General features: G+C 44.4%; 1 protein-coding gene across 17 annotated transcripts in view; it reads left to right on the top strand.

The window, feature by feature from the left end:
- KIAA1217 overlaps positions 1–19,229 on the top strand; it is a 187,368-nt gene that overhangs the window by 160,661 nt on the left and 7,478 nt on the right. For 9 of the 17 annotated variants that reach the window (XM_082287603.1, XM_082287596.1, XM_082287601.1 and 6 more), the window contains 7 exons: positions 4,238–4,392; positions 5,002–5,148; positions 8,472–8,591; positions 11,527–11,604; positions 11,711–13,390; positions 13,847–13,969; positions 14,699–16,305. In XM_082287603.1, the coding sequence (XP_082143729.1) occupies positions 4,238–4,392; positions 5,002–5,148; positions 8,472–8,591; positions 11,527–11,604; positions 11,711–13,390; positions 13,847–13,969; positions 14,699–15,193 (2,798 nt within the window). In that variant the 3' untranslated portion in view covers positions 15,194–16,305. Of the gene's footprint in view, positions 1–4,237; positions 4,393–5,001; positions 5,149–8,471; positions 8,592–11,526; positions 11,605–11,710; positions 13,391–13,846; positions 16,306–19,229 lie in introns of those variants that run through there. The other 8 variants (XM_082287602.1, XM_082287604.1, XR_014226672.1 and 5 more) reach the window with 7 other exon arrangements.

Below are 19,229 nucleotides of genomic sequence, written 5' to 3'. Positions count from 1 at the left end.
CAGTTTATAGATTTCTATGATCTTGAGGAAGGACAAAACAATCTCTGAATACACAAAAATCTGCTTTAAAAAGCAAGAATAACTTGCTGTGTGTGGATAGAACAGCAGTAAAAGCTGGCAATTGCAAGCAGTAAGATCCAGGTTAGGCATTAGGAAAAAACCTCAGAAAGATAAGGAAAGTGAAGCCCTGAAGCTACATGAGGCAATGAGGAGGATGCAAAATCCCCATTACTGGACAGAATGGCTTAGACTAGCGCTGAACGGGAATTATATAGGTAGAGCTACTTTGTGGTAGCAAGATGGCAAGATGTCCTTCCAGTCCTATTTCTTTCACAATTTAACATACAAATCCATGTCTGAATTTATGCAAAATTCAAGGAGCAAAGAAGATGACTCAGCCAAACCTTGGATTTATCCCATTAGCCAAACATGAATCAGCTGTAAGATTCTTGCCCGGCTACATAGGCAGGAGTCCATCCAGCTCAGGTTCTGGCAGGCAATTGGAGACACTGTGTGTGGGGAGCACAGAACCTGGCTGCCTCCTGCAGTCTGCTGGTAGTCTTCCAGCCCCCCCACATGATTTTAAAGGGAATATCCCGATCTCCTTTCCGTATCCATTATGGAACTTTTATCCAGTATTTCGTCTTTACTTGGCTTATACAATTTGCATCCCCTTGCTGTGGCAGCAAGCTCCCATCTTGTGAAGGACCTTTCCTTCATCTCTTTTAAACTGATACCGTACCAGCTTCACTGAGTTCCCCATAGTTCTAATATTCTGCCATTTGGCAAACAGCTCTTCATTTCCTTTATAAAATCATGAAGGCAGCGGATAAACCTTTATAATATCCTGGAGCTCTCAGCCTGCCCTACAGACTTCAAACTGTGAACTTGCAGCCTTTCTGGTCCCTCCATGCAGGCCAGCTGCTCCGTCCCCAGGCTAGATTCAGTTACCCTTGTTTAACTCCACTGTGTCCTTCTGGAGCTGTGGAGGTCAGAGCTGCATGCTGCACTCAAGGTGTTGGCATGCCAACGTGGTAAAAAGCTGAAAAATAATGCCCTAGGGGTTGTGTAGACAAATTCATATAAAAATTGGGAGGAATGTTTTCAGATCCAGCATTTTGTTCTGGGTGTACCTTTGACACTGCCAAGTTTTGCCTTCTTGGATGTTTTGCAACATACATGTTGAAAATAAATTCTGTTGAACCTCATAAAATAATTTTAGAATTCTGGCACCGTTCAGTGAGATTACTGGCTATCAACACAATTAGCTTGTATAATGTGTGGCATAAATAGAAGAAGCCAGTGAAAATAAGTACCATATGGGTGCAGTGAGCTGTGACATCTTAAAAAGTGCACAGAACAGTAACTGAGAAGTTTTGTAAGTCGCCTAGTTAACTAATCCACTTCTAGAATACAATTTTGCACAGTGTGCAACCAGCAGATTTAAGAATAAATTTGATGAGATTGAGACATTTGCCTTCTGTTGTGCATAATGAATCCTGCAATAGTAACATAAATACAGGAACAGCAGAACTTTTCCTCAATATCTAATTAAATATCTCACATACCACTCAGCTCTTTTATGACTGAGGATGAAAAGTTCAGTACCAGTCTGCTGTAGACTTGAAAATTGAGCAACATAAGAGAAGACAGACCACCTATCTACCAATAAAATTCATTAAAAATTTTGGCCATAAATTAGCAGAGCCCTCTGTAGGCTCAGCTGCAGTCCCCAGATAGGCCATGTTGCCAGATTGTGTTGTCTCATCCATTCTCCACAAAGAACCTCTCCCAGTCAAGAAACTATTTTTATTTCTCTGCAAACCACAAAGCAAAATAAAATTACACACTTTATACTGTCTTTCAGATGACTCTGTAAATATTTCTTTAATGTTTTGACTCTAACTCATATTTGTATCAAGATTGTTCAGTGAAAAATTTGGGGATTGTTTCTAGCATGTACTTTAGAAATTGGTCTCCTTCATCTCTCTTTGTGCCTTCATATGTGAGAATGCCCTGATTTTTGCAAGTGATGAGTGATCAGTAGCTTCCATTAAAAAGAGTTTATCTGACTGCAGAGACTGCCTCAAGGCAGGCATTCTAATTTTGAAACCTTTTGGATTTATTTTGGTACAAGTAGAAGTCTGTATGGTGGGAGCAATTAATTCCAGTCCATCTGCCTGTTGAAAAATGCTGCAGTTTAGTCAAACAGCTGGCGACAAACAACTCACATTTTGTTCACAGAAGTGCTGAGCCCTTTGGCACCAAAGAAGGTTCCATAATGTGTAGGGTTTGTTCATGGGCCGTCTCAGGCTTAGTGAGTTAAACTTGCTTATTTACTCCTCCCTCTCTAAATATGCCAGAAGGAAAAAAATAATAGATTAAGATCTTCCCCACATTTTTTTTCTTCCAAAGTTTTTTTTTCCTTCCCATTTATATTGGGAAAATATAATTGTTTAGTAAATAAAATAGAAATCCACCTTTGAAGTTTTATGACTAGCCTAAAGTCACTGCACTGACCATGAGCAAACTCCATCACAACCTCTCCTTAATGACTCCAGCTAAGGAATGCCAGAGGGATTAGCCTTCGATAACCAGTGCACCTTCCACACTCAGTGACAATATTTCTTGCCTGTGTTCCTTCTTTTTATCTCCCATTTTGAAGATGGAGATGGATGAGTGTCTCAGAGATGTGAATGAGATGGTAGGAATCACGTTTTCTTTGTGCCTTCCATGTCTCTCATTCAACCTTGTTCTCATTAAGTGGGAGAAAAACTTGGAATTCTTGTAGTCAGAGTCAGAGTCACCAGTTTGAGGGTAATAGGTTGTGCCTATTAAAAGGAGTAGGGATTTACAAAGGCCCTACATCATAGTCTGCTAAACACCATCTTGGAGAATTACTCTGATTTTACAGCAGAAGTACATCTGATGTAATTAAAAACTGAGTGGTGTGTATTGGCCAAAGAAGAGGTCTAATGTCAAGTGCATCTGGAAATTCACTCTTCTTGCAGTCCTGCAAATGAGTGCCAGATAACCAGGGAGGGAGATAATACAAGTGAATATTTCTTTAAGCTTAAGCAGCTTCAAAGAACATTTGAACATTTGAGAAGGAAACAAGGATGAGCCCGGGTTAGACAAGGGCTCCATGCAGTGCCCAGGGCCAGCTGGAGCATTGGAGGAGCCTGACAGAGCCCCAGGAGTGGGCATTATGCAGTAATTTGCCCAGAGGGAACACTTAGCCCTAAACAGCTGAGTAATCCCAAAAGCAGAATGTTTTATCTTTCTGGATTATATTTATTCCAGCTGTTTATGTAACAGTGAGTAGCTGCAGAAAGGTCGTTCTTTTGCTCTTGAAAACAGACACTGTAAACAGCAGTGTGAAAATAGTGGCTGTTGCCATATTTATGATGCTTAGCCTTTAACCAGAAACACAAAAGGCCAGGTCACGAGCAGGGTAATGCTACTTCCGGAAGTAATGCTGTCCAGGGACAATGGGGAGGAGGAAGTGGCAGCTGGTGGGAAAGCATCCTTGGGGCAATGCCAGTTTGAGAAACTGGTCTTCTCTAGGAAGACTCTCCTCAGAAAGCAAGGGCTGATTCTGGTCAGCCTTTGCATTTGGTATTTGAATCTTCTTGAGTTAGTGAAATATAGGGCTCTTATATGATAATTCAAAGGCAAAACTGTGCATTCCTGGAATGTTAGCTAGTTGTGTTCAGCTGTGAGATGGACAGAACTCCAGCTCCTTGCACCTTGCCAGCAGCACCTCCCAGGCAGAGCAGAAACGTGTGCTCGTTGCTTCAGAATTGCTGAGAACAATGAGAAGCCTCCAGGCTGGTGTCTCACTTGCATCCATGTCAGTGGCCTTGCTTTCAAAGGAGCCTGAGGGGCACTGTTTGTAACTGGGTACCCAGAATTTGCATCTTACCTGCTTCTTTACACATGTGTGCTCTGCTATCCCATTCGTACACCTGATGGCTGAGACTCAGCTACAGTGGCCTGGAGGACAGGAGTTTTGCTGAAAATTTCTGGGTGAAGTGACCCAGTTTCTCTGTGCAAGTGCAGTGCTATTTGCTTTCGTTAGAGGTAGTTACACTTGAGTACCAAATGTGTTTCTGTTCGTATATTCAGCAACAGGACCTTTTAAGACATTTTTTTCCTTTCTAGTTGAGGCAGGTGTGCAAACACTGTTTTCCTCTCCTTACCTATGCTTACTTTGTGCTGCTCTACTTACCTGCAGAAGAAGCTCCTGATGGAGAACAGGATAATGACAAGCTGACCAAGTCTCCACCTCCTCCACCTCCACGGCGCAGTTACCTGCCAGGGTCAGGACTGACCACAACAAGATCAGGAGAGGTCATCTATACAGCCAGAAAAGAGGCTGCTGCTGTCAAGGTTCGATGATTCATACTCTAGGCACTCAGACTCCTGATGAGAGGTTGGCAAAGAGACAAGACACAGGCTTGGGTCTATAAACCACAAAATAAGTTGAGGCAGAGCTATGTGTTGGAAAGCTACTGAAACTGCTTACCAGGATGCACTTCTGTTAGGCCAAATGAACAAGTCAGATTTGTTCAGTTTTGTTTACAGGAGTCTTGCTGCTCTTATCTCCTAGCAATGCAACAGGCAAGCCACAGTCTGCTTTCATTTAGAGTGTTAAGAAGATTAAAAATCAAAAAAAAAGAGAAGCATGCCTTAAACAGATGGGAAAGATCAGGTCAGATTTGAGGGTGTTTTTACAGAAATGTTGTAAATTAGTTTCTTTGGGCTTGTTTTCCCCATCTGTTCTGGGGAAGGAAGTGGAGGGAAGTCCAATTTAGGAAGCTTTTTAATCCGTGAGCATATAATCACATTAGCAATATTGGTTGCTTTTTGAACTGATGAAGTAGCAGGAAGAGGGACCTTGCAAGAGGGGAGTTGCAGTAGTGTTGAATTTTTGGTGTTTACTTTGCATCAGGAGGGTTCGATTGTGTTATCTGTCTGTGCTTTCTCATCCCCTTGTAGGAATGCAGTGAAGATGCTGGGCAAATAGCACAATCCAAAGCCCCTAAAGAGGATCAGGCATTGTCTCGGAGCACAGGGCACGCTGTAGCACCAGCTGCAAAAGATGAAGAGGAAGAGGAAGGAGATAAAATAATGGCAGAATTACAGGTATGCCTTTAGGGTTGCACATGAGGACACCTATGCCCAGCGTCACTTCTATGGCCTCAGTGCAATTTCCAGCTCAGAACATGAAGGAAAGTAGGTCTGCTAGCCTCACCTGGTACCGCTGTACCAGGTGCACTGAGTGGTACGCTTTTTGGAAGTACTCCCAAATTTTGTTCCGAGAGGTCTGGAGCTGAGTGGTCAAGAACACAGTAGCTGCCACTGGAGAAGCCTGCACAAGCAGATGGGACAAGTTAAATGTTGGTGTGCATTCAATGTGGTTGTCCCTGGCTTAGTGTTGCTCACCTAGTACCAGACTGGCAAGGTGCTGAGAGCCCATCATCTGTGCTAACTTTGGTGGGATCAGAGAGTAACTGGGTCTGCTCCTGGTGGGCTGTGCTATGGTCCAAAGTTTCCCACAGTTGTTTGAACATCAGCACATTACCTGATCCCTGTGGTGCAACTGGTACCTCACTCTGCCGGTGGCACAGAAAAGGGCTCTCTTGCTGGTCCTTCACTTGACATCACATAGGACAGTTCACTTTGGTGATGAAAATGCTGCAGTAAATGCCAACTATTCTAGCTACCATCAGTGAGCTCCAGCTTCCCAGGGGCACCATCTGTCCTATTCCATGCCCACATGAGGAAAGGAGGTGTGGATCAGCCTAACTGGCTGTAACTTCTGGTGTTTTGGAGCACTGTTGCAACACGAGATGATCCCTGCTGTCCACCTGCCAGCAGGTGGGCTTGGTGCTGCCCAGGGAGCATTTGGAGCACGGGAAACATGGGCATTGAGCAGTAACTGTTCTGTCTGATATGGGTGCACCCTGCCCCTTCCCTCAGCTCTCACCCACCAGTGCTGGTTTGCAGGAGAGAGCAGCAGTTTACCCTTATCCCCCCTCCGTGTGCTGATGACCAGTGGGACAGGAGAGCTGGGGACATGGAAGCTGTCATGACATCTCTGTCTCTAGGAAAGCAACCCTCTGCCTTGCAGCTGGTGACAGTGAAGTGGAGGTGAAGATGTGGAAAGGGAGGCTGAGAGAAGCTAAGGAGGAGAAATAGGCATGGTTACTCAACAGGGAATGGGTGTTAAAATGCTAGTTTTGGGGGCTAGCAGTACTAATTTTAAACCAATACCAAATACCAGGTATATTTTAGAAGTTTAACAGAGTACCATGTTTTAGAAAGGGCAGATTGCCTCATCTAAGAGCTACAGGCTCATTAGTTTGATATCAGTCATAGGAAGAAAGATGGAAAATGAGATATGAGATTCAGTCATTGAATAACTAAAGGACAGACATAAACAGTTATGCCAGTGAGCACCATGGGATGGAACAGGGAGCTGTCAAAGCAAACAACACTCTTTGATCAAGTAATAGGTTTGACTGCTTGAAATGAACTGTATACCTATAGACATTCTAGAAAGGCATTTGATCAAACATCACACAACATTCTCATAAAAATCTGGCACCTCCAGGTATACCAAAAGACCCCCTATCACAGCATAATTGAGAGCTGTCTGATTTTGAAATCACTGACTTTGATGCAGGTGTTTATAGACAGGTCTCATAGGGAGCAGCAGCAGGCCCAGTGTCTCTCTGTATTTTCATCAAGAACCTGGAAATACGTTTAAAATCCTTACTGTGTAAATCATCTTAATTCAGATCAGTGGAGTATGAAAGCAGAGACATGATAGCAGTCACTTAATGGTCATAAAGCTTTGCTGAACTAAAAAGTCCCCATGAAGAACAACAACATATAGGCCAGGCCACAACTGCATGTCTTGGAAAGAAACAGGAGTTGCAGTAACAAGTTGACAGGAGCTCCCAGGTCAGTGCTGTTGCCACAAAATTGTGTCTGTTTTGGGTGTATATGTGAGAATGTGGCGTGTTTTTATCTCTGTGTACAGGATCAGTGAGATCCACACTGTGCTGCTGCATCCATGACTAAGTATCCATGTATCTCCCATTTGAAAAGGCTGTTAAGAATATGAAGCTTTTCAGAAGAAACTTGAGTACAATGTGAAGATTTTTAATGCAGCAGAAAAAGGCATCATAATAATCAGTGGCTGTAGCACAAACTATTTGGAGACTGTTACAGATATTTCAGAGCAAGGGTGATAAAAAAAAAATGAAACAGAAATAGCTTTTTTGACACTTAAGCCTGAAGGACTTTGAGGATGCTTAACTCAAATCCACATCACTGGTCTCACAAATGGGTACGTTGGGGAAAAATCCCTATCCTGTATTGTGAGGAGCAAGACTATTTTTTCTATTAGTTTCATGTCATCTTAGGTATTCTGGTCAATTAACACATACAAATATGATGTAATGGAAAACCAGAAGAAACTCTACATCCTGATTTTCTGCACTGGTTTTTTTTTTTTTTTGTTACTCTTACTTTTCTGATTTTGCATAAACATGCAATACATATGAAGAATACAGCATTTAAAGGGCAGGCCTGATTCTAATCTGCAATCAGGGCTAATAATTTCATGACTTACCAAGAGTCAAATAATTCCCCTAACACATGGTATAAAAATATAACCTTACTGCATGTCAGGGTGTGTCTGACTCCTGTGAGCACTCCCCCCTTTTTGCTGTGTCCTCCCTGTACATCTCACTGTAGGCAGGCCATGTGCCAGTAGAGGCGTATGGAAATTCTGGTGAGGCACATTCGCTGCCTGCACTGCACAGTGATAGTGGCAGGGATAGTTTTGCTCCTCTGGATCTGGGAGCCAGCTGGATAGAGAAACTCAAAGGAAATAAAAGGAGGATAGCAAAAGAAATGGCTGAAAAGTCTGGGCCATGCCCTGGGGGACATATGGTGCAACATCAGTGTCCACAAACCCATAGGTTGAGACAGCCAACTTATGGCTCATTATCATAGACTGTGACAAAGGCACATCTCCATGTTCAAAGTTTTAATAACAGTTTGTGTGGGAGAAGTGGAGTTATGTAACTCTTGCATGATTATCAGCCACAAGGAAATAGGTGCTGTCACAAGCCCTAAGCTCGTCATGTGCTTTCTACTTGAGTTTGAATAGTCTGTAGCACCTCTGTGTGCCTTCATCATCTGCAAATTCAGAAACCAAGCTTGTCCTCTTTACAGGGAGCACTGAGGTCAGCATGATGTTAGTCTTGACAGGCTGAAGGGGATGCCCTGGTTCTCTTAATCTCATAGTCTAAAATCTCTATCTCACAAGCTTGTAGATAACATTGTTGAGCTGTGACTGTTAAAAACAAGTGCTCTCTTTGTAGTTGGTCATCTCCAGATATTTCTGTGTAAAAGTCTTGGTCTCCTGATAACCTGCAGTATTTATTTCCTAGGCTTTCCAGAAGTGCTCTTTTATGGATGTAAACTCAAACAGTCATGCTGAACAGTCCAGAAATGACACACATGTAAAAGACATAAGGCCTGGGACTTTAATGCATCACAAGGAAAAGAAGGTAACAAGTGGCAATTATAGACAAGCCACCCTGTCTTGGCATAACCTTCTTTCCTTCAAAACTAATCTTATATCTTGTGTCCTGTTCTTTTTAACCCCCACCCAGCACTGCCCAGCGGTTTCCTTCCTTTCATCTCTGTATGGCCCAGAAACACTCATATGGAACTCTGTATTAAACTATATTATGTGTCTCGTTAGCAATTACACAATGGTTGCATGAAGTTCTATGATTCTGTGAAATCCAAACAGGATCCATCAGTTTCTGTCAGAGATGCTCATACTACTTAGAACATCCTTCCCCTGCTGTTCTGGCGATGGATGGTGAAGCATCTCTCCTAAGCTTGAGGGGAATTAATGGTTCCTCTCAGTCTCTAGAGCCAATTTAGAGAATATGTGCTTTATTTTGTTTCATTTGTGGGTCCTAGAAATAGTTCGATATTCAGAAATCCCATTCAATGTACTGGATGACAGAGCCAAAGTGGATGGGGGAATTTTCCCTTATGCTGAAAGTTAATGCCCAAAATTCAGCGGTGGGACTGAGAAGAGGTGCTGTGTGTCTGGGGCTGTAGCCGGGCTGGGGTAAATTTCACAGCTGCACATGGACTGGAGTTGCTAATGGAGTTGATTGGACTTAGCAGGCAGCCAACGTGCAGGACAAGAAAAGGATAAGTATTTCTACCCTTGCAGACCTCTATTTTACGTTTAAAAATAATGAGTTGCATCAGTGCTGGGGTTAGGGTGTTGAGTGAGCATGACAACTTGTCAGCCAAATGCCAGTTTGCAATGAAGGTGGGTATGGTGGGGAAGGAAACACAGCTCTTCAGCAGAGCACTTTAACCTTCTCATGCATTTTGTATGTGTATGCAAATGCTGCCAGCTCAGGGCATTGCACTCAAGGACTTGTGTTGGAGCTGCCCAAACAGAGGTTCTGGTCTAAGGCTGCAAACAGCTGCCTGGGTGAGGGTACAGGCCCATGGGAATGAGGGAAAAAGGAAAAACTGTTTTGTTGTGGAATGTATGACAGTGTTACAGAGGAAAAAAAAGTGTGAATTCATCCTCATTACTACTGTTGTCAGAATGAGAAGATCATATTGTTATATAAAATCCTGGGTCATCACTCAGGACACTGCACATCCTGTAGCACAAACATTTCTTTGAAAGGTCTTGCCAAGTAATTGCCATAAACTGGTATTTATTTGAATAGCACAGAGTCCAGGAAATTAAGGTTAATGAGATCTGTTTTTGTAATCTGACATGACAGAGTGTTTATTGGCTTTAAATATGGAACATTATGGTCATGATAAAATCGTTGAGGAAATCAGTTTTGTTGTGGTTTTATTTTTTTAGTAGAAAAGTAGCAGTTCCTAAAATGAGATATATTGTACAAGGACACCATGAGGTGTTGCACTGGTGCTTGGAACTAGAAGTGGAACTTGCTAGGAAAAGATATGCAGTCAGCATATCCAGAGGCAACGAGTGCCATTAAGTGGCTTGGCCTAATTCTGGGGAGTCTGATATGTCATGGGACTGGGAGGCACTGAGCACTGGGCACGTCGGGGCCTGGGGGGATCACAAGCCCTGGTGTTTGGTTCCCACAGTGCCCCTCAGCACCAGGTGCAGACAGTGTCAGCCTGCCCACCAAGGCCTTGCTGCTCTGCTGGTTTGCATGACAGCTCTTCCTCATTTAGAAATATGAGGGATGTCAGGGCATCCACAGAGCAGCTGCTCAGCCTTGTGACTGCTGAACAAGCCTTTGTGGAGGTGAACTGTGACTCTGGTGTGTGAGTGACTTTGATTGTGAGTAAAGTTTTTCTGTGTAAAATCCTCCAACTGTACATAAGAAAACATCACATAAGGTGTAGAAACTGTACCTGGTGAACCTCTGTATGTATGGGCATGCATGCACAGCCAACCTGGGGATTTCTGCACCGTCACTCATCCATCTCAGGTGGGAGAGCAATGCTCCTGAATGTTCTGCACATCTTGATGCTCACATAAGTATAATCTGTCCTTCTGGTGTATTAGGAGTCAGCTTCTAGTCCCAAGCAAGCAGTGTCAGTATTACTGCTTTTGGTTCACTGCCTTTGGGCACTTGAGGCCAAATTACTTTCCTTCTTGGTGAGCTGTCTTTTGACTGTAGATTTCTCTCTTACTCATTCATAGTCATGGTGTCTCCTCAGATCAGTCCTTCACCCTGATGATTGGTGTTTCTCCTAAGTTGTCACAAGAACTTAAACCAAGCCCCAGAGAAAAGCGTGGTGTTATGAAACAGCATTTCCAGGGGTTCTCACTTGCAAATAAAGAAAAAAGTCCCCCTAAAGTTTTGTTGCTGGGAATATACATACTTCTTTTGAGCCAGTGGATGACTTCTCTGTTTGGTGTTTGGCATTTCTGCTATAAGTGAATGTAGCTCAGTGTTTCATTCTGCACTTCCACAGGCACCACAGAGTGCCACTGGTAATTCTGATGGAATACTTCTAAGCCGAAGCAAGGATTTAGAAGTGCTCAGACTGTAATGATACTAATTGTCATGGAGCAGCACTGCTCAGGTGTGAGCAACATTAGAAGAAGCAAAATGTAACTTGAAAATCAGCTTTTACTGATATAAAACTTCCTTTCAAGGCGAGCCAGGCTCTCGCGTTTGGCTCTCTGGGGAGCCAGCAAGCCCAGTGCCCTGCTGTCAGCCCTTCCACGTCAGCCTCCCTCTGATGTGTCCCAGCAGAATGTGACCAGATAGTGTGAGACTTTCAACTTCAATCTTATAAAAACATGGGGGGTTTTTTAGCTGGAAGGTGAACAGGTCAAGGAGCACTGTGTTGGAAATAAGGTAATTAATGTGCTTTTGCATATTCTGGAGGCCTTGTTAAAGCAAGGTAATATCCCATCCTGACCTAATGCATAGCACAAAGCAGTAACATCATGCACTGTTCTGCCAGAATTTGGAATTTTGCCCCGAAGAAAGACAGGAATCAGATGACAACTTGAGACATGTCTCTGCAGCAGTAAATGGAGTGGTGAGTTCATGAGGTCTGCACTTCCCCTGAGATTAATCTTGGGGGAAAAAAAGTCCTGTAAAGGTAAAAGCCCTGAATAACTAAGTAATCCAACTTTCCCCCTTAGGTGTATGGGGCTACAACAGGATCTCCCACAGATAGTGACCATCCTAAAGAGAAGAGGGAAGGGAGAACTGAAGAAGAATTGGGTTCTGATTCATCCAGTACATCTGACAGTAAAATTGGCTTTTCAATGAATGACAGTCCTACATTTAGCAAGGGTTTGTTTGTAGACAGTACAGACTATTCTAACAAAAACCTTCAGAATATGAGCACAAACCTGTCTGGTGTCAGTTTGCCAGAGGAGGACAAACGAAGAGGGGCTCAAGATATCTTAGGATCACATTTTCCAGCTGTTGAGACTGGAAAACAAAAGCCAAACTACAGACTGTCAAGAGATGCTGACCAGGACGTTCTGCAGGGTGAAGCCTTGCAGAGCACGGGCAAGCACATCCCCATCAGCAGCGTTGCCCCTGTCCTGAGGCACACGCAGGAGGCTGCGGGGCCTCAACCTTTCTTGCAGGAGCAAGAAGTCTTTGCAGTCAACTACAATCAGGTTGTGCTGAGACCCAAAGTATCCAGAGCAAACAGTGTGAGCAGCACTGAAGACACAGACTCTCCAGCCAGCTCTCCAAGTGAAGACAACCCACCCACAGAAAACATTGCCTTCATGATTACTAAAACAGCTGTCCAGGTGCTCTCAAGTGGGGAAGTTCATGACATAGTCAGCCAGAAGGGAGGAGATGTGCAAACAGTCAACATTGATGCGAGGAAGGATGGGGCATCAGAGAAGGGCATCCCTGAGAACACAGACAGCGAAGAGCCAGTGGTGTGTCTGGACAAAAAACCTGTCATCATCATTTTTGATGAACCGATGGATATTAGGTCAGCGTACAAACGGCTTTCTACAATTTTTGAGGAATGTGATGAGGAGTTGGAAAAAATGATGACAGATGAAAAGATAGAAGAAGAGGAGGAGGACGAACATGAAGCACGTGAAGTCTCTGAGAGGCAGAAGGAAGAGTCGCCAGTAGCTAATGACAGAAAAGCAACCACAGAGCATTCAGCAGCTCATGGTCCCCAGAGGCCATACCTCTTTAGCCTTCAGTCTGACTCTGTAGAAAGCAGACCTCCTGCAGAGGAGGAAAGCACAAAGACAAATTTTAACAAATACCGTCAGATCTATGGGCTGAACACAGAAGCAAACTCAGACTCTGCCGATCAGTTGGGAAGCAGGCAGGATTCTAAGAAAAAATTTAAGTTTAAATTCCCTAAAAAGCAGTTGGCTGCTCTGACACAGGCGATACGGACAGGAACCAAGACTGGGAAGAAGACTTTGCAGGTTGTGGTCTATGAAGAAGAGGAGGAAGATGGGACCCTGAAGCAGCACAAGGAAGCAAAGAGATTTGAAATCACTAGGTCTCAGCCTGAGGAGAGTGATAAAAGTCCTTCTGGGAAGCAAGAGGGACCCTCTGGAGCTGCAGTGTCCCTGTCTAGGACTGATGAAATTCGACAAAGTACATACAGAACGCTAGACAGCCTTGAGCAGACTATAAAGCAGCTGGAAAACACCATCAGTGAAATGAGTCCAAAACCTATCCCTGAAAACACATACACCTCTGAGGGAAGCACTGTCCCCTTCTCTGCCCAGATAGTACCAGAGACCCCATCCCGAGAGCATGTAGTGCTGGATGAGAGCCTTGCTGGTGTAGAGCCCCCTGCATCACTCCCAGCCACTTCACGTAAGGTACCTTAGTCCGAGAAATCCAACCTCCAGCTGCTTTCTAAAATCTGCAATAATCACCATTAAACAAGAGGGTCTTGTGATTTGTTTGCTTCCTTTCAGGTGGCTTGTTTGGGCTCCCCACGAGGTGTCTAACAGCTAATAGACCATTGGTTTTTGGGGTTTTTTTTAATCTTTGCTGCTGATTGGTGATGGGCAAATGCAGGGGAGCTGGGTAGAATAATCTGCTGTGTGAAATGACAAGCGTCACTGACATGAAATCCAGGCTGATCAGTAGCTGAGCAGTTCTCTCCATTTGATTCTGGAAATTAACACCTGCAGTGTGAAGCTCCTGAATTTTCCCTGCATGTAGTACTGTGGCTTTTTTTTGGCGCATGGTGTGCAGTCCTCTCTTCAAGCACTCCAGCACTGACCACGCCTTCTTGTCTCCCCTCCCTGCCCCTCCACTCGTTTCCACAGGGCTCCAGCGCTGCCTCCCAGACAAGCCGGATGCCAGTCCCCATGGCTTCAAAAACTAGACAAGGAAGCATGGAGAAATCAGGCAAACAGCACAAGCTGCAGGATCCACGCCAATACAGACAGGTAGTTTTACCCTAAACCCGGTGTTTGGATGGACATTTCATGTTGTTTGTTTATTTAAAAACTCCAGTAACTGACTGAGATTATACCAAATATCGGATGCCTGAGGTCTAACTGGACGTCCTGGATCCTGGGGGCATGACAGTACTGATCTTTTCACCATGCTTGTGCATGCATGTCTGCAATAAAACACTTGCTGCTTTTTTTGTTTGGTTGGTTTTTGGGTTGTTTTTTTTTTAATTTGTTTGTTTATTGGGTTTGGCCTTTTTTTTTTTTTTTTAAACTGTGGTATTCAGCTGTAATTTTAAGATGTCAACTACCTGTTTACTTTCCATTTGGTAAATGTGGTGGTTCCTTAGGAGAACTGGGAATGCTTCAGTTCAGAGTCTTTACAGGAAGCCCTGGACACTAACCTGTTGGTGTAGGTGGCAGTGGGTGCACATTAACCTTGGCAGGACGTCTCTCACACGTTAGTAATGCGCAGCATGGCCGACGTAGTGCCTGGTCTATAACTCGTAGGTCGCCTTCTCACAAAGCTCTCTTGGCTCTTTCTCTATGCACTCTCCGTTGGGCACTTTGGGTTTTCTACCAGGTCCAGTTCATGGCTGCAGGACTTAGCTCAGGCCTCGAACTGTTAGTTCTGATTCTCTGTAGGGCTGATTTCCCAGGTCCTGTTGGTTTATCATGTTACTGGCTTTCTGACAAACTGTCTCCTGACATCTTTATTTGCAGGCTAATGGAAGTGCTAAGAAAGCTGGTGGGGACTATAAGGCTACTTCTCCTACCCTACCTGCTTCTAAGATCCCAGCCTTTTCTCCCACTTCTGGGAAAAGCAGCTCAGCACCTGCTTCTAGCGGTGACAGCTCTAACCCTCTTAATCCACCTACTAAAACCTCCATTCCTTCCTCCTCCCTTCTCGGTCCTCAGACAGGTCGCATAACTTACTCTACCTCCCTCATCCCCTCTGTCTCTAACGGCTCCTCCAAGTTTCAGAGCCCCACTTACCCAGGGAAAGGTCACCACCTCTCGTTCTCACTACAGACTCAGAACGGCCGACCACCCCCTCCTTCCTCCTCTACCTCTCCCCCCTCCTCTCTCTCCCCTCCTTCCCTGAACCAAGGTATGAAGAGCATCAGGACAATCCACACCCCTAGTTTCAACAGCTACAAGGCACAGAACGGGAATGCCGGCAAGTCCACCCCATCCACGGTCAAGGAGCCATCCTAAAGGCTAAGCACAGCACATCTGCCAGGTCACCAAGGCTTTTTGTTCACTTTTCAAAGAATCTGCAGCCAATATTTTAACCAGGGAATGTAACCATTTTGCTGTATTGCTGGAGGCTTAATACTAATCACGTGCTAAATACTGAATTACTACACTAGATTAGAGTGAAGCTTTTTGGAAAACTGTTGCTGTTGCAATGATAAAAGAGCATTTTCTTTCTATAGGCAGCAGCTCTTACAAAAAGTGTGAAGGTGTGTGAGTGAACTTGATTGTGTGTGCACAGTGGTGTACTGAGCATGGGGAATTGTATGGTTAAAAATTTACTAAGTTGTTTTGTATAAAGCTATTTTTCATTATGGGGTCTAGAAGTGAACAGAGATATACTAAAGTGTGATTATATTCAACTGTAAAACTGAAACTAAAATATTTTTCTTTTATTTTGGTGTTATTTAGCTTTGTTACAGATTTCTATTTTTGTCAACAAATGTCATGGTTCCTTTCGAGATCTTTTTGCCAAAACATTTTGATACTATTGTAATGTACATTTGAAAGTAGTATGCTGGACAGTAAACCTCTGCACAAGAAACAGAACAAGACTGGTCTTATGTGTGTATGAGGCAACTCAACTTATTGCACTGCCATTCAGATTATATTTAAGAATTTGCCAGCCAAGGAAAAAATAAATTGTTTTACACATATAGATAGTTGCTGATTACTTTTTTTCTTAGCTAAATCCACCCTTTTTCCTTCAGTTTTATTTTACTGAGACCTGGTAGCCCATTAATGTATTGCATTGTGGATTTTAAAATGTACACTTCAGTACTGTTCTGTATACTGGCAAACTTTTGTACATATCTATAAATATCTATAAATAAATAAATACTGTATGTGGCTGGGCACATAGAGTAGTTTTACCACACCAAAGTTAATTTTTATGCATGCTTAAAAACATATATGGGGAAGGGTTGAAAAAGATGGGTATCAGTTAAATAGAAGAGCAAGAAACTTGCATAGCTAATGGTTTTGTAAATAAATCTATTTGTATAACACCATAATGTAATATACAGAACTATGATAAGCAAAGATCTTTACAAAAATAAAGGGCTGCATGCTTATATATTTGTATTTTGTCACTAGTAACTTTTCGGATGGTCTCAACTGGCTGTTCAGCTGGTTTGCCTGAAGGTGTTAAGCCATTAGGAGAAAACCTGACTTAATTTTCCCCAGGTTAAGGCTATACATAGTTATTAATTTCAAAATGGTGTCTTTCAAATTTATGTCGACAAAAACTTACTGCTGGAACTCCAAGTTAGAAAACCAGCAAGCCAAAAAAAAAAAACCTTTGAGTGATTGAATGAGGTATCATCCCTTCCATCTTGCAGTACTCCTTGTTTTATTTCCCCTTGTGAAAGGGGAAGTTTCCTGGAAGCATCATTCCAAGGCGCTGCCCTTGGATGGTGCATCACATGCAGCTGGAGAATGTAAACATTGAGCCATACCTCAGGAACACAGCACACATTCTGCCTCCAGCGGGGTCAGGCCGAGTGCCATCCCCTCTGCTGGCACAGCAGCCAAGGCGCCTGCAGAGCACAGGAGCTTCAGTGCCAGGCTGAGCTGGGCCAGAACAGGCTGGGGTGCTCCCAGCCAAAGCAAAGGCGTGGCCAGAGCACCCACACAGACCCACTGGAGTGAAGGCAGTTCCCTTCTAGCCAGGGCGCAGCAGCAGGGACTGGTGGCTCCAGTGCCTGCTCTGTTCTCTGCTTTCTCATGCATGGAGTACACGACTGCCTGGCTCTAAAGGGAACCTGCCTGATCCAATGCTGTAGCTTGTTACCAACTCCAGACAGCACACACAGAGCACCAGCTGGCTGGGTACCTGCTCCTCCTTCACACAGCCAAAATATAACCTCAAGCTAAATGACAGAGCAAGATTTGTTCCAAACTGTTTGTCTGACACATCCCAAGGATCAGACACTTACTGAAGAACAGACTTACTAATAACTGATGCTCTGTAATGGCATGTGAGGTGTCCCCCATGAGCCATGGCACAGGCAGGCAGGGTCCCCAGTGGCTCTGGCACTGCTCCCATGGCTCCTTCTCACAGCCTCTTCAGGTGCTAAAGCAGCACATACTCTGTATCTGGCTGAATTTAGACATGGACAGCACTTGTATAATTAACCAACGACTCTGCACAGTCACTGGTGTGCATGGGCAGTGAGGCAGTGCTGCACTCACTGCTTGTGGTGGTGAGTGTAAAAATTGCCATCAGGCAGTGAACACTACACCCACCTGAGGCCTTAGTGCATAGTGACCTGCACTTTTGGTGCACCTGCTCAGTGCTGGGGTGCAGCACCCGCCAGGAAACAGCATCAGGCTCAGCCAGCTCATAACGCACTGCACAGGCAGAACTGCCGGGACTGTCTCAAGGCAGGCAATGTTTATTCCCTCTCCATCCTGCTTGTTCAGCAATTACCAGGCTTTCAGACACACAGGTAAGAGCTGTACACAGGTTGTAGCTCAGCACAAGGAAGCCATCAAGTCTGTAAACAAATTCCTTGCACACAGAAGAAATCAGAATTGGACAGTAGTGAAAAAGACAGGTTTCCCACTGGAAAGCAGTTATAAAGAGCAGTTTTGGTGGAGCTGGCTGCCGCTGAAGTTTGGTACAAGCCATGGGACAAGGTACCACTGCAACGGCAGCTCTGCACTGGCAGAGCAGCCCCAGCCTCACTGCTCCGAAATCCAGCAGTGAAGCAGCTCACTAAAGGAGCTGGCAGGTGAGCAGGACCTTCCTGCTGCCTGCTGTAGTCACAGCCAGCCAAGGACTTCATAGCAGAGTAAGCAGCATCCCTGTGTCCGCCAGTTCCTCCTACAGGGAGGGACTGCAGCAAAACCACTGCAGCAAAACCAAAGTGACACAGCACAAAGCCCCCACACTGGGCAGCACACGGAGGTGGGAAGGCAGAGCCAAAGAGGCTGCATATAGCAGGAAAAGGGAGGGATGTGCAGGACATCTGAAGTGCACAGGGCCAAAATCCATCTGATCCCCACTGAGACGCAGCCCTTCCTGCAGGTTTATAAGCTCATGGATTCTATAACAGATGGTTAAGGCAGACTTTTACAGTCTCATGACCAGGAGCCACAGGTACATGCACCACTTCAAGGATTGCAGGCCTACTTTAAGCCATTCCCCCTCCAGGCCACACATCAGCCCACACCCTTTCCAAAGGCTGGCACAATTAATTGGTTGATTACTATCTAAATGTGAACGGTGTTACGGGAACAAAACCACAACTTTTTGTATTAAATGACGCCACATTTCAAACTCTTTTCGTCCTGTCTGAACGAAGTGGAGAGGTTCTCAGAGGCTACACAGGAACCTGGGGTCCTTAATGTGCAGCTCAGCAAACAATTTTCCTTCAGCTCTGCAGCAGCACTAAAGAAGTTATGAAAATGTCTGGCCTGTGGCCATGTTTTAATTCCACATCAACAGTGCTGTGAGTGATACTAATGGGGACCACCATAACAAGCCCTTAAAGTCTTACAAAGGGGTCACACAGCACCTTCCAACTACCACACTCCAGAAAAGGCAGTTCAAACTAAAGCACTGATCACCACTGAAGCAGGAATTGCTGTTAGGAACCATTTAAAAAATCCAAACACTACCATTGCTACCAACACAGTTCATACTTCTATTATTTCTCCATCAGATCTCAGCTTACCCTGTCCCTAGCAGCTCTAAACAGTCCTCAGACCAGAACTACTTTCCAAGCCAGTCTGAATCCTAATGAAATATAGAAACAAAAAAGGGACACAAATAGCAAAGTTAAGAAATTCTGTTTAAACACAAAAAAACACCTCTTTTTATTCTATGACCAAAGACTGGCACAGGTTGCCCAAGGAGGTCGTGCATCTTTCAGCTGTGGAAATCTTCAAAATCCAGCCATAGCTGCAGCCCAGAGCCACCTGCCCTGGCTGCACATGGCTGAGCTGGGGGTGAGCTCAGTGATCCCTGCTCACCTCACCTGCTCTGCAACCC

This window comes from Coloeus monedula, assembly GCF_965178545.1.
Source record: "Coloeus monedula genome assembly, chromosome: 1".
NCBI classification, from domain to species: Eukaryota; Metazoa; Chordata; class Aves; order Passeriformes; family Corvidae; genus Coloeus; species Coloeus monedula.
The sequence above is the reverse complement of the archived record's forward strand: the minus strand, read 5'-3'. Positions and strand labels throughout refer to the sequence as shown.